General features: G+C 38.9%; 1 protein-coding gene across 2 annotated transcripts in view; it reads left to right on the top strand.

Annotated features, from left to right (window-relative positions):
- The window catches only part of REV1 (REV1 DNA directed polymerase), a 43,253-nt gene that overhangs the window by 24,479 nt on the left and 5,317 nt on the right, over positions 1–13,457 (top strand). Inside the window, exons 9-18 of one of the 2 annotated variants that reach the window (XM_079972466.1) lie at positions 1,239–1,359; positions 2,853–2,981; positions 3,887–4,041; positions 5,185–5,304; positions 6,580–6,800; positions 7,735–7,907; positions 9,548–9,650; positions 10,158–10,326; positions 10,550–10,740; positions 12,867–13,100. In XM_079972466.1, coding sequence (XP_079828592.1) covers positions 1,239–1,359; positions 2,853–2,981; positions 3,887–4,041; positions 5,185–5,304; positions 6,580–6,800; positions 7,735–7,907; positions 9,548–9,650; positions 10,158–10,326; positions 10,550–10,740; positions 12,867–13,100 — 1,616 coding nt within the window. Of the gene's footprint in view, positions 1–1,235; positions 1,360–2,852; positions 2,982–3,886; positions 4,042–5,184; positions 5,305–6,579; positions 6,801–7,734; positions 7,908–9,547; positions 9,651–10,157; positions 10,327–10,549; positions 10,741–12,866; positions 13,101–13,457 lie in introns of both variants that reach the window. The other variant, XM_079972465.1, reaches the window with a different exon arrangement.

Raw genomic sequence — 13,457 nt, 5'->3', positions numbered from 1 at the left:
TTGCTATGTTTAAATCCAAACTGTAACAAGTTCACATAGCTGCTTTTCCCTTTGTAACTGTGGTAGCACTTTTCCAATTCCCCACAGAATAAATTTGTGGGAAATGAGTTCTTTGAAAAGTGCAGTAAGTGTACATGTGTGCATGGCTCTCTTTCTACCATGAAAAAAAGTTGCCACTCTGCAGGGTTGGTTGAGGAGCCAAGCATAAGTTGTATGCTTTCACAAGGCCCTTTCTACTTGGATTTCACCAAGATCAGCATGCAAAGGAGAAACATTTAGATAGAGCCCTCATAAGTAATAATAGCAAGGCGTTGCTGAGGGACATTTTTGCTTTAGAAAATCTTCTTGTAAGATTTTTACAATTATAGCGCATGAAACCAATTTGTAGACTAAAATCAAAGACTTCCATTTTGGGCTCTCCAATCTTCTTTCTGTTTATTTATGAGACGTGAAACTTGAATTGTTACTACGGTATTTTTAGTTATCACTCTGGAATGCAGACATAAAATCTTAAGATTGCTAGCTAATAAAAATTGGAAATCTATTTTAATAAATTATCAAATCCATATGAGGGCAATACTTTTATTTGGCTGAGGAAAGACTCACAAAATAGTGTGAAAGCTTTTGAGTACTTCGAACTCTTTATCAGGCTGGATGATATTCAGCAATTTGGGTTTGGGGTTGGGGAAGCAAGAGAAGAAAAACCAAATGAGTTGATGTTGAAGGCATGTTGCCTCCATACGATCAGTCTCAAGATGAAATTGGGAAGGAGACAGCAGACATTCAAATAAGACTGTTTATGTGCTATGCAGGTATCAGATTTCTCAAAGCCCTCCTGAGAACAAGAAGGATTAATGATGGCTAGTCCCCATCTGGAACTACCACAACTGGCGGTTACCCAAGTTGGTTTCCATCCATAGGCTCCTTACCAGGTAGAAAACAGAAATGGAGAGAAACTAGGCAGTCTGTATGTTGGCAACACAGTTGCATCCTTCCCACCTTAGTGCTTAGTCTACCATATAGTCTGTTGAAGAGTTATGGAAAACTCAAAAGCTTACACACTATTTTGTGGTATTTTGGTATTAAATGTAATTCCTTAATACGCATTGCGGTTATTAATTTTTGTAGGCCAACACTGCTACCCTTACTTTAATAAAATAACTTTAAATATTATATTGTTATGAAAGTAATTTATTTTTAGCCATTAACTAAAAATAGCTAAAATATTTCTCAAGCAGGAGCAAGTGAACTGGACTCACCAGATGAAGATAATCCAGAGTCTACACAAGTGAATGGAATTGACTTGGAAATCTCTGTGCCATCAATGGCTGAAATTGCATCTTGCAGTTATGAAGCCAGGTAAGAGGAAACTATTTCCTGTTAGTCAGTTGTGAATTGCAGCTTTCCCTCTCATTTTCCTATGTAGATGTTCACCTCACACGTTCAGGACAAGAGAAGAAAGAGGATGAGAGAACAGCTCTCTCATGCTACAGCTCTTCAAAGAGAGCATATGTATTCTCATTCCCCTGCAGCTCTGTATCCCTAAAATATCCTTCCACAAGGCAGACAATTATTTTCCTGGGTTTTCATTTTCAAGTTGCTCCTTAAAACATACTTGTTCACTGTGATTTATCTCTGTGGAACCCATCCTGCTTTTCAGTAACTCTGCAGTTATACATATCGGGTTGAATTCAGCTTGTCTTTGCACTATAATGGGGGTTCTCCTAACACTTCAGAGTAGACTTGGAGAGTACATGAGGTGGGGAGGAGATGAAGCCCTGTTGCCACAGCAGGAATGTTTTTGCTGGCTCCAGCTAGTGCACCAAGTTAGTTGAATAGCAGGGTTTGTGCCTGGGCAGAGCCTCACTTCTGTGTTGTCCCTGATGATAGTTTGTCAAATGGAATGTCATCGCCACCTAGCATCCAAAGGTGGGGAATGCACACAAAGTCTAGGAAGTACAGTGGTGCCCCGCAAGACGAATGACTCGCAAGACAGAAAACTCGCTAGACGAAAGGGTTTTCCGTTTTGAGGTGCTTCGCAAAACGAATTTCCTATGGGCTTGCTTCGCAAGATGAAAATGTCTTGCGAGTTCCTGCAGGTTTTTTCCCCTTTCCCCCCCTTTTTCTAAGCCGCTAAGCCACTTATCTGCTTATCCGATAAGCCGCTAAAAGCCGCTAAACCGCTAATAGCGCTAATCCGATAAGCCGTTAATAGGGTTGCTTCGCAAGACAAAAAAACCGCTAGACTAAGAGACTCGCGGAACGGATTCTTTTCGTCTTGCGAGGCACCACTGTAAGCATTCCCTTGAAGACCAAGACCTCAGCTCCAATTTATTTCCTGTCTTCAGCCGAGGCAATTTTCCTCAGTCTTAGTTTCTGTTTTTGTCCCTGATCTCCAAAAATACATCTTAATTGCCTGGCTGGAGAAAAGCGAGAGGAGTGTGTGTGTGTGTGTGTGTGTAAAAGAGACAAAACTTCCATTTGTTGCACCACACTCTTCTGCTTCTAAATTGTATGGTGTATTGTGCTGACCAGACCACTGTGAGATTTGAATCCAGGCTAGTTGCCAGAAGCATTGTACATTCCTTATATAAAGTCAATGTGGAAAAAAGTCAAGTTCTAACTCGTGACAGTAAATAAATCTGATATATTGTTGTTAGGATTTCACCACCATTATCAACAATTTCTTGGGCTCACATTTACATACCTTGACTTTTGTAATGTATCAGTAATCTGCTTCTTTGAGGGCACTTTATTATCTCCAGGTGCAAGAACAGTGAAAAATTCCAAATCCGTAGTTGTTTTAACTTTATAGACTGTTGATATTAAACCAATATTATGATTGTTTTTAGGCAAGTTGGTATAAAGAATGGAATGTTCTTTGGACAAGCAAGACGATTGTGTCCAAATCTTCACGCTGTGCCCTATGACTTTCAGGCATACAAAGAAGTTGCACAAAGCATGTACGAAACCCTGGCAAGGTAAAACAAGTATTGGGAAATTAATTATTATTTTTTTGATGTGGTTTCAGATGCTCCTGCAGACATTTCATTAACATGTCTTTCTGTTTTAATTTAAGAGAAATCTGTGAGTTTGCCTTTAGACTGTTATTTGTAATGCTGCATGCTTTGCAAACAAAACCTTCAATGGGGGAGATGATTTAGAGATTGCACACCAGAGTATTTTTAAAATAGGATTTTCAAGATCAGTTTGATTCAGCATTGGCTGACCAGGTAAAGAATTCCCAGTGGATTTGGAGAACCTGATTCATATTTGAATGTTATATTAAAAAATAGTGTTTACCTGGAATTCTAAGAGCTAAACTTAGACCTGGCTTGATGCCTCATTTCTTATTCAGTTGTTTGGCCCATTCACCTTAAAAATGTAGCGTTTGGAGCTACTTCACACACTAAAAACTGAGTGTGGGTGAGGTGAGGTGGAGAGAAGTTCATAACATGGCAGGGTACCCGGAAGTTAAGGGTGGATGGTTCAGTTCCCCATATTTGCTTTCCCCTTTTGGGTAAAAAGAAGAGCTCCTTTTCCCACTTGTTTATCTGAGCAGAGGCATCATGTTTCCATCTCATCTAGACTGGTCCTAATGCATCAGATTTTCTGTTGATGTACCCTTTAAATATTACTTTGAGTTAATGAAATGATGGTGTCAAATGCTTGGAATAAGACTATAGTAAAACTTCTCGAGCTCACACTTTACTAGCATGATTTTAGTCCTAAGAAGGAAAGTATTATTACCTATGAATTTTCTAGTGCACAGTTATATATTTAGGTTCCATAGAATTAGAAGATAAGACGGTTGGGGAGATTTTATTTGTCCTGTGTTTGGTGAGCTGTTGCTGCTGTTTCACTTCCTTTTACTTTGTGTTGATAGCTATACTCATAACATTGAAGCAGTCAGTTGTGATGAAGCACTAGTTGACATCACTGAAATCATTGCAGAAACCAGATTGACAGCAGAGGAATTAGCAAGTGTTATCCGTTCTGAAATAAAAGCCAAGACCAAGTGTCCTGCTTCCATTGGAATAGGTTAGTTCATGATTTATACTAAAAGAAAAAATATCTAAACAATGTTAAGATGGGTTTAAATGTCAACTTAATACAAATGTGCATTTATTACAAATGTTTGCCTAGGCTTTGGATGAGGGTTAATGCAGCTATATTGATGTATTAAGCTAATCTACTGATTTGTAATGTATTTTGTCCTTACTTTATGAATGTAATTTTATTGCTGGTTTTATCTTGTTCATCACCACAATATTTTTCTTAATATTGACATTATAGAAACTTCTGCAGATAAAATAACGACATGATCATTAATGCACACCTTAATATACACACATCCTTATCACTTTTCACATCCTACATTGAATGCATGGATGGATACAGCAGAATAATTTCCCTGCTTCAGGCCTTCCATGCTCTCAGCTTGACATGCTTGTGGATCCTGTACACTGGATTCAGAACACTGGAAAACCAGACGGACACTTGGATGTCACTAGTGGAGTTGGGGTACAGAATTCCATTCATCCCTCCCCATGCAACCACCTCCACATATTAGTGCAGTATGCATAAATTCTTCATATTTTCCTGTAGCTGCTACTGACATTCATAAGAACATAAGAATCATATAGGATTAGACCAAATGCACTTGTAGTCCAGCATCCTGCTCTCACAGTGGCCAATCAGATGCTTATGGGAAGTCCGCATATGGGACCTGAGTGCAACACAATCTCCCTACTTGTGAATCCCATCAACTGGTATTCAGAGGCATGCTGCCTCTGGCACTGGGGGTAGTAATAGCTGTCATGGCTAGTATCCATTTACAGTATTATCCTCCATGAATTTGTCTAAACCTCTTTTAAAGCTGCCCAAGTACCACTACATTATGTGGTAGCAAATTCTATAGGCAAGCCATGTGCAGTGTGAAGAAAGGCTCTCATTTACCAAAGGAAATTGCATAGCTCGTGTTTATAGCAAAAAACAACAACATCACATGGGACCTGGCTGGTGCTGTAACTGACTTCCTTTGTTCACAAGTCTGAGGGCATAAATCGTGAGATCCACCTTCCTCCTCCTCTTCTCCGGGATGGTGATATACCAAAGTGTGAATTAATATTTTTAATAACAATTTGGATTTATTCAGCTACATTCTATTTGTCATTTTTTTAGGTTCAAACATTTTGCTGGCTAGAATGGCAACACGCAGAGCAAAGCCAGATGGACAATATCACTTAAAGCCAGAAGAAGTGGATGATTTTATCAGAAGCCAGCTTACTAGCTATCTTCCAGGTAAATTTATGCTAGTATAATCACTCCCAGATTTGTATAAAGATTCAGTCATAGTTCTCTCAGCTCCCCGCCCAAGACTCTGCCCTGTGGAACACAACTCTCAAAGTGATTATCCCTTACTAAATTGCTATAAGCATTTGATTTATGATCATGCTGGGTGAGAAATGCATACAACACTCTCCAAAGCTTGAGAGTGGCTGTGGCTTAAAACATTTTCATTTTGAGCTATTTATCTCTTATAAAATGTACAAGCAAGGCAAAAGAACACATTTGTACCCTTTGAATATGTCAACATTCAGGTATGAGTATGAATTTTATTATTACGGTCACAGACCAGTTCCGGCTCACTTACAATATCAGGAAAATCATAAAACACCAGAGGAATACATTGAATTGCAATTGGGTATAACAGAGGCAATTCAGATATAATAATAATAATAATAATAATAATAATAATAATAAATTTTATTTGTATCCTGCTCTCCCCAGCCAAAGCCAGGCTCAGAGCGGCTAACATCATATAAATAAGACAATATGCATAATACAATATACAATATGCAAATAAAATAACATTCAACATTCATTAAAATAATATAGAATAATATTAAATATCAGCATTTCAAAATTAAACAGAAATCCACTCAACAATTACAATAAGTAATTTCTAAACTCCAATCAATAAAACAACAGCAAACCACAGTGCACAACATAATACAATACGAAATAAGAAACAGAGACTGGAGGGTGGGGCAAGGCAGGTGGAAAGAGGCCTTGCCTGATGGAGTCTCTCCCCTCACAGTTCTTCCTCCAGGCACAGCTTCCTTATGAAGAATCCCAGGACCAGGGGGTGGGGCAAGGCAGGTGGAAGGAGGCCTTGCCTGATGGAGTCTCCCCCCTCACAGTTCTTCCTCCAGGCACAGCTTCCTTATGAAGAATCCCAGGACCAAGGGGCAGTTAAATATATATATTAAATCTTGATCACTAAAATATAACCTAAAATTGTCATATAAAACCTTAATCATTTTGGTACAACATTCAGGTGTTTTACAGTCTCTAGGGGTCTTTTTACCTAGAGCTCAGAATTATTTTAGATCCTGTAATATGTGGTGTTTCTAGTTGCTTTCTGAAATGTGAATGCCAGAATTTGGCATCACTGTTGCTTGTTGTACTAATAGTTTCTGGGCAGTCATAAATATTAATACACGTTTGTTTTCTTAAGTGAATTACATTTCCCAGTTGTAGACTTCAAAAGCAAAAATGTATTTATTTTTTCAGGAGTTGGTAGGACAATGGAATCCAAGTTGTCATCTTTGGGTATAAAAACTTGTGGAGATCTGCAATGTGTCACAATGTCAAAGCTTCAGAAAGAATTTGGCCCCAAAACAGGACAAATGCTCTACAGATTCTGCCGTGGTTTGGATGATAGGCCGGTTCAAAGAGAGAAAGAGAGAAAATCTGTTTCAGCTGAGATAAACTATGGTATAAGATTTACCCAGGTAAAAATAATCATAACTTTTGTGCAGTAGTAAGTCAGTATCTTAAAATAACCTGTCTGTATTGCAGCTATTTAGCTGCATTTTTTCTGTGTTTAATTCTTGTCCGTAGCTCAGTGGTAGAGCATCTCCTTCGCAGGCAGAAGGTCCCAGGTTCAAACCCCTGCTTCTTCAGCTATAGTTAGAAGAGATCCCTTTCTGAAATCCTGCAGCCCCACTGCCAATCATTGTTGATAATACTGAACTAAATGGAGCAGTGGTCTGATAACCTCCCTGTGTTCCTAATGCTGAAATGTGTGACCTTTAGGCAGATAGCATATTATTTCACTTGAACATAAGTAGTGTATAGCAGTGGTTTTCAAATAATGTTTCGGATTTCTTGCATGACCATTAGAGAGTTCTTGTCAACAATAGCTGAGTACACTCGCTGTAATGCGTAGCTGTAGGAGAAATGTTGGATGTGTACTAAGGTGCACTCTTTGCTTATGCAGGGCTCTGGGCACATCTGCCAAATTTCACCCTCACCCTAAGTAAGGGTGTGTTGCTCTGTTTAAGTTAATGCAGAAGGTAGGAAGTTTGAAAGCATGTACAGTTGACCAAGTGAGCCAACTAATGAATATGTTTGATAAAAAATGAATGCAAAGGGTGGAATTCAGAGTCAGTGCTCTTCCATTCTGTCTATGCAAGCATTTCAGCCTGCCAGATGAAAATATCTCCCCTCTCTTGGGTACTTTTCTGGGAATTCTAGCAACACCTGCCCCAAGCCAATTTTGGGGCATGAGCAGAAAGCCCCATTGCACAAGCAGAAGTCTTGTTGGCGCAGCTTGTTTTGTGAATACTGCCTATGGTTTATAAATATTGTGGATTAATTCTGTCAGTACAACTTTCAGTATCAGACTGTTTCCCCTTTTTTACAACCCATTTTATCTATTTCTAGCCAAAAGAAGCAGAAGCTTTCCTTTTGAGTCTTTCAGAAGAGATCCAACGTAGATTGGAAGCTGCTGGTATGAAAGGCAAACGATTAACTCTCAAAATTATGGCCCGAAAAGCGGGGGCCCCAATAGAACCTGCAAAATTTGGAGGCCATGGAATCTGTGATAGTATTGCCAGGTAAACAATTTTTCAAATAATTGTAGACCTACTTCTGTAAAGTAATGTGAACTTGAACATAATCTTTCTTGGTGTTATGTCCTAGACTTTTTCTTTCTTTTTTATATAGTGCATGAGAATCTAATACATTTTACTGATCTGTTTCTGATTTGCTTCAATGAATGGCATAACAGATGAACATTTTTGTGGGATATACAAGATGCCTTGTAAAAATTAAATTGCTAGTTAATTGTGGACAATAAACTGACTAAAACAACCTACTCTGCTGATCTTCTCTTTTGTCATGTTCTACAGCCTTTGCATGACAGGAGCCTATAAAACATTGTCATCATAGTATAAGCATTTAGGGGAAGACTGTAGTTCTCTGTGCTGGTTACAAATCTAAGCTTTATGCAGTTTTCTTACTTCTAAAAATGGTTCAATGACTTACATACTGGTTTCCCTTCAGCCAGCAAGTATGGTACATAGGGTTTAGGCTCTTTGGACTAAGGAACACATTCTGAATTTTCAGAGAATGCTGAGAGCTCCAGTCAAAAAAGGCTGCCATGGAGGCATGACATGACAAAAATGGCTGCTGTGGAAGGGGGCATAACATAAAATTAGAGTACAATCATTGCTAGTTTTCTGCCCATAATCTCGTGCTTAACATGAGGACTTAACTGTGTCCTGCTGCTCCCAATTGTGAAGATAGTTTTTTAAAGGGACAAGAGCCCTCTTTTCCCCAATGCCAATCCTAAACCAAAGCATAGGTTGCCATCCTTTACCCAATTCTTGGGAGCAAGCCCCATTAAACATAAAGAGTCTTACTTCTGAAGTAGACATGTATATTAGTACTACTGTATGCTGTAAGTTAACGTAAGTTACAGTGAATTCTTAATAAATTCCTGGACATCAGCAGAAGGCATGTCTAAGTCTCTTTGCAAACGTTTAACAATATAAAAACGTAAAACAAAACAATAACGTCATACAAAATTAAAAACAAGTTAAAAGCAAAAAGAAATTAAAAACAAATGAAACACTGTTTGGAGAAGTATTTGCTCTTACCTATGTTGAATCTCCTGCCATTGGATGCTTTAGAGTTCTTTTTCTCTTCCACTCATAATAGTGGCCCTGTGGGTTAAACCACAGAGCCTAGGACTTGTCGATCAGAAGGTTGGCAGTTCAAATCCCCGCGACGGGGTGAGCTCCTGTTGCTCAGTCCCTGCTCCTGCCAACCTAGCAGTTTGAAAGCACGTCAAAGTGCAAGTAGATAAATAGGTGCCACTCTGGCGGGAAGGTAAATGGCGTTTCCGTGCACTGCTCTGGTTCGCCAGAAGCGGTTTAGTCATGCTGGCCACATGACCTAGAAGCTGTACGCCGGCTCCCTCGGCCAATAAAGTGAGATGAGCGCCGCAACCCCAGAGTCTGTCATGACTGGACCTAATGGTCAGGGGTCCCTTTACCTTATAATTGCACAGTCCACACCATGCATAAGTTTATAAAACCTCTATCGTATCCCCCTTACCTTTGTTTCCCATGGTTGATAGATCATTAGCAACTAGTATTTGCAGGCATGTTGAGTCTGGAGTAGTGTATAGCTATTGCAAGTAGTAGCCATTGATCAAGAACTTAATGCATTTTAAAATATGTGTTCTTTGTAGGACTGTGACTCTCGACCATGCAACAAATAGTGCCAAAGTGATTGGTAAAGAGATGTTGAACATGTTTCACACGATGAAGTTGAATATTTCTGATATGAGAGGGGTAAGTGTTAAATCACTGAAATTGCCAAGCTCCTACACACACACACACTTCTGCAAAAGTATTTACTATTATTTAAGCTCCATTTTTCCATTAAGGTTACAGTATAACCAGGGTGATAAAATTACAAATCAATGTCATTGAAAACAGATCAGGTTAGTACTTTGGTTTGAATTAAAATGTGACTTTAAATGTTTGAGAGACTGGACAGTGACAGTCCAAATATTTTTATTTAAATGGGGATATCAACTCTTGAGTAAAATCACAGACTTCTAGAAAATAACCTGATTTGAAAGGTCAATATCTCCGTTTTTAGAATTTGTTGAACTGCTTATACTTATGTTTGGTTCTTCTTGGTCACCATAAACAGAAAGCTATCGTGTATACTGCTTACTTTTATATTATAAGAATTTAAATACTCTCCTATAAGTAATGTTTAAAATAGTAGCTACATTATTTGTTGAAAATGGTTTCTGTTTAGAAACAATGTGCCTTTTTGTTGCTTTTTAGGTTGGAATTCAAGTACATCAGTTAGTTCCAGCTAATAAAACAACTTCAGCTGTTTCCTCTCACTCATCAGTACATTCTGGATTTTTACCTGGTGGAGCTAATTCCATCATTGATCTTCTGCAAGTCCCAAAAGGAATAAAGAACTCAGAACAGCAGCAGCACAAGGAAGGTCAGTAAATGGAAATTGTGCTTCCATTCTCATGGCTTCTTATTGACTGTTTTACACATTTTTGTTTATAAACATATTTCTTATTGATAACTTTTTTGTATTTCATTAATAACTTTTAATTTTGCAATATTAGAAAGTAAAACACAGTAGTCAGACTCCTTTAATTGTATGTGCTAGGTATTTCTGAACAGTTAAACTTTTGTCTTTTTTTCTGCATTCATAGTATTTGTGGCTGCTGTGGATGTTGAAATATCTTCCACATCAAAAGCATGTACAATGCCAGCATCTCTGACATCTAATGCCAATCGTGTTGCCAACAAATCTGAGCCTGTAGTCGGTCTGAATGGTTTGCACACGCCTATCAGTATAAAATCAAGACTTAATTTAAGTATTGAGGTACCATCACCTTCCCAGGTAAAATTTTCTTTCTGGTAAGAACAATGTAAAGAAAGGTCTGAAGTTTTTCTTGCTCTTTCTTAATACAAAGCAAATAATGGATAAGATCCATATTTTTATTCTGTTCTCACCCAGTGTGTGATACTTTTCATGAGTCTTTGGAATGCCTCAAGCAATAAAAGTGAACACATTACTACATTTAAAGTGCAGGCCCATACATATCTACTTGGAAGTAAACATTTTTAAAGGTTAATGGGATTTACTGCCATGCAAAAGAATATAGAATTGTACCCGTTAGCATTTCTGTTGGGCAGAATGGTTTTGAACTAGAGTTAATATTGCATTTTTAAGGGGGAATCTAGTGGCTGAGTTTTGCACCATACTTGATGGTAATCTGATCCAAACACGGCTCTGTTTTGGGAAAACTATGGGATCGTAGGAGGTTTGATGCATACTGGGTGGGACTGACAGAGCTCAACCTTTTGGAGAGAATGATCAGACATGACCTATATTGAGAGAACATAGAATTTTATTTTGGGCTGTTTTTCGCAGATTATTAGAAAGAAAGGTTGTACAGTACCTCCTTCATACTGCAAAATGTGTATTGCTAAGGTATGGGAACAGTTAGTTTTCCCCAGTGTAGTTTCGCCAGTGTAGTTGAAATCTGTAGGGAAGCTTATGAGATAGTAAACTTGTGGAGAGGCTTTTTTCTTCATCAAACAATACTGTAATAATTTCGTTATCATTGTCCTTTGGATTAAAACTGGCCCAGTTTGAACAATCATATCTTGGCTTAATAAGCTGGGATATAAAAGATCCGGTTGTGCACACATGCAGCGCCTTTGTTTCTCCCTTTGCAGCTTTCCTGAATGCAGTTAGTCACTAATTAGCCACGGGTTCCTGTTTTGTCTGAACCAGGCTATCATGGCTATTGGCTTTGAAAAAGTCAGGATCCTAAAACATGGTTTAAGTTGGTTTAGGATCCTGATTTGGGAAACTGGTCAAACACTTTCTGACTTAATTGCAGCTTGTGCAAACGGAGGAATGAAGGGGCTATGTCTAAATTGGTTAATTTAACTTTTTGTTAAATATATTGTATGGAAAATATATTGTAACAATGATAAAACATTAATTTAAAAGTACAGTATATAAAATCCTGTAAGAGAACATATGCAAAACACATGTTCTTGGATGGATAAGTTGTTTGCAGTTGTTAATGGCTTCTGTATGGGTTTCTGCTGTGCAGATAGCTTTTTGGTCACTAGCATATGAGAGACTTAACCTTTAAGCTGTCCCTGAGTCTTGGCTGTATCAGCACAACAGTGCATAGAATGTGGTATAGCTACACCTAGAAATTTATTGTATGAACAATATGCTAGTGTAGAATGCTTCATGGGAAGTGATCCATAAATGAAATATGCATCCCATACAAACTCTTTCATTTATTTTGATTAGAACACAAATAACTAGTACAGGAGAAGAAACAGCTTCTTCAGTTATGCCTTTTGTATCTGTGCTATTAAGCAAGCACAAAATACAGTGGTGCCCCGCAAGACGAATGCCTCGCAAGATGGAAAACCCGCTAGACAAAAGGGTTTTCCGTTTTGGAGGCGCTTCGCAAAACGAATTTCCCTATGGGCTTGCTTCGCAAGACGAAAATGTCTTGCAAGTTCCTGCGGGTTTTTTTCCCTTCCCCCCTTTTTCTAAGCCGCTAAGCCGCTTATCAGCTGATCCGCTAAGCCGCTAAGCCGCTAATAGCGCTAATCCACTAAGCCGTCAATGGGCTTGCTTCGCAAGACGAAAAAACCGCTAGACGAAGAGAATCGCGGAACGGATTCTTTTCGTCTTGCGAGGCACCACTGTAATACAGTAGTACCTCTACTTGTATTCACCTCTGGTTACGTATCCTTTGGGATACATACGTAGCAAACCTGGAAGTATTTTTCCAGGTTTCGCCCCGCGCGCATGCGCAGAAACAGCCCCTCCAGTTGCGAATTCCTCAGGATTCGACCGGAGCTCCGAAACAGATCCTGTTCGCAACCGGAGGTACCACTGTACATAATCTCCCTCTCCTCTTTGCAGATGTGTGTGGTTAAACGTTATTTCTTCTGAAACTGAAAGATGAATGTTGTTTCTGTTCATAGCTGGATCAGTCTGTTTTGGAAGCACTCCCACCTGATCTTCGAGATCAAATAGAGCAAATGTATTCTCTTCAGCAAGCAGAGACGTGCAATAGTAGCAAGAAGGAGCCTGTTAATGGATACAATACTAGTTTTCCTCCACAGCCTGTTGGGGCAGTTCTGTTACAAATACCAGATGTCAAAGAACCAAGCAATGATACCGGAATAAATGTAATAGCACTGCCAGCATTTTCACAGGTGAATGACAGCATGTGTTTGATAACACACTAGTAGACCTTTGCATTTAGTAATAAAGTATTTGCTCAGGGGAGGGGGGTTATAGATTTCTAGTTTCCCTGCTCTGAAGAAATCTGTACTGTCTAAAGTTACAAACAGCATAGTCCTTTTTATAATTTAGACTGATGTTTTATTATAAACATTGAGTATTACAGTGGTACCTCGTGTTACGTAGCGTCCCCCTTACGAATGCTACGGGTTACATGCTTCACTAACCCGGAACTAGATGCCCCTTGTTGCGACCTTTGCCCCAGGATGCAAGCAAAAGTCGTGCTCTGGTGGCGCTGCAGCAGCGGGAGGTGCCATTAGTGAAAGTGC

This window comes from Podarcis cretensis (assembly GCF_951804945.1).
Source record: "Podarcis cretensis genome assembly, chromosome: 4".
Classification (NCBI taxonomy): Eukaryota; Metazoa; Chordata; class Lepidosauria; order Squamata; family Lacertidae; genus Podarcis; species Podarcis cretensis.
Note: the sequence above shows the minus strand (reverse complement) of the source record. Positions and strands in the feature narration are given on the sequence as shown.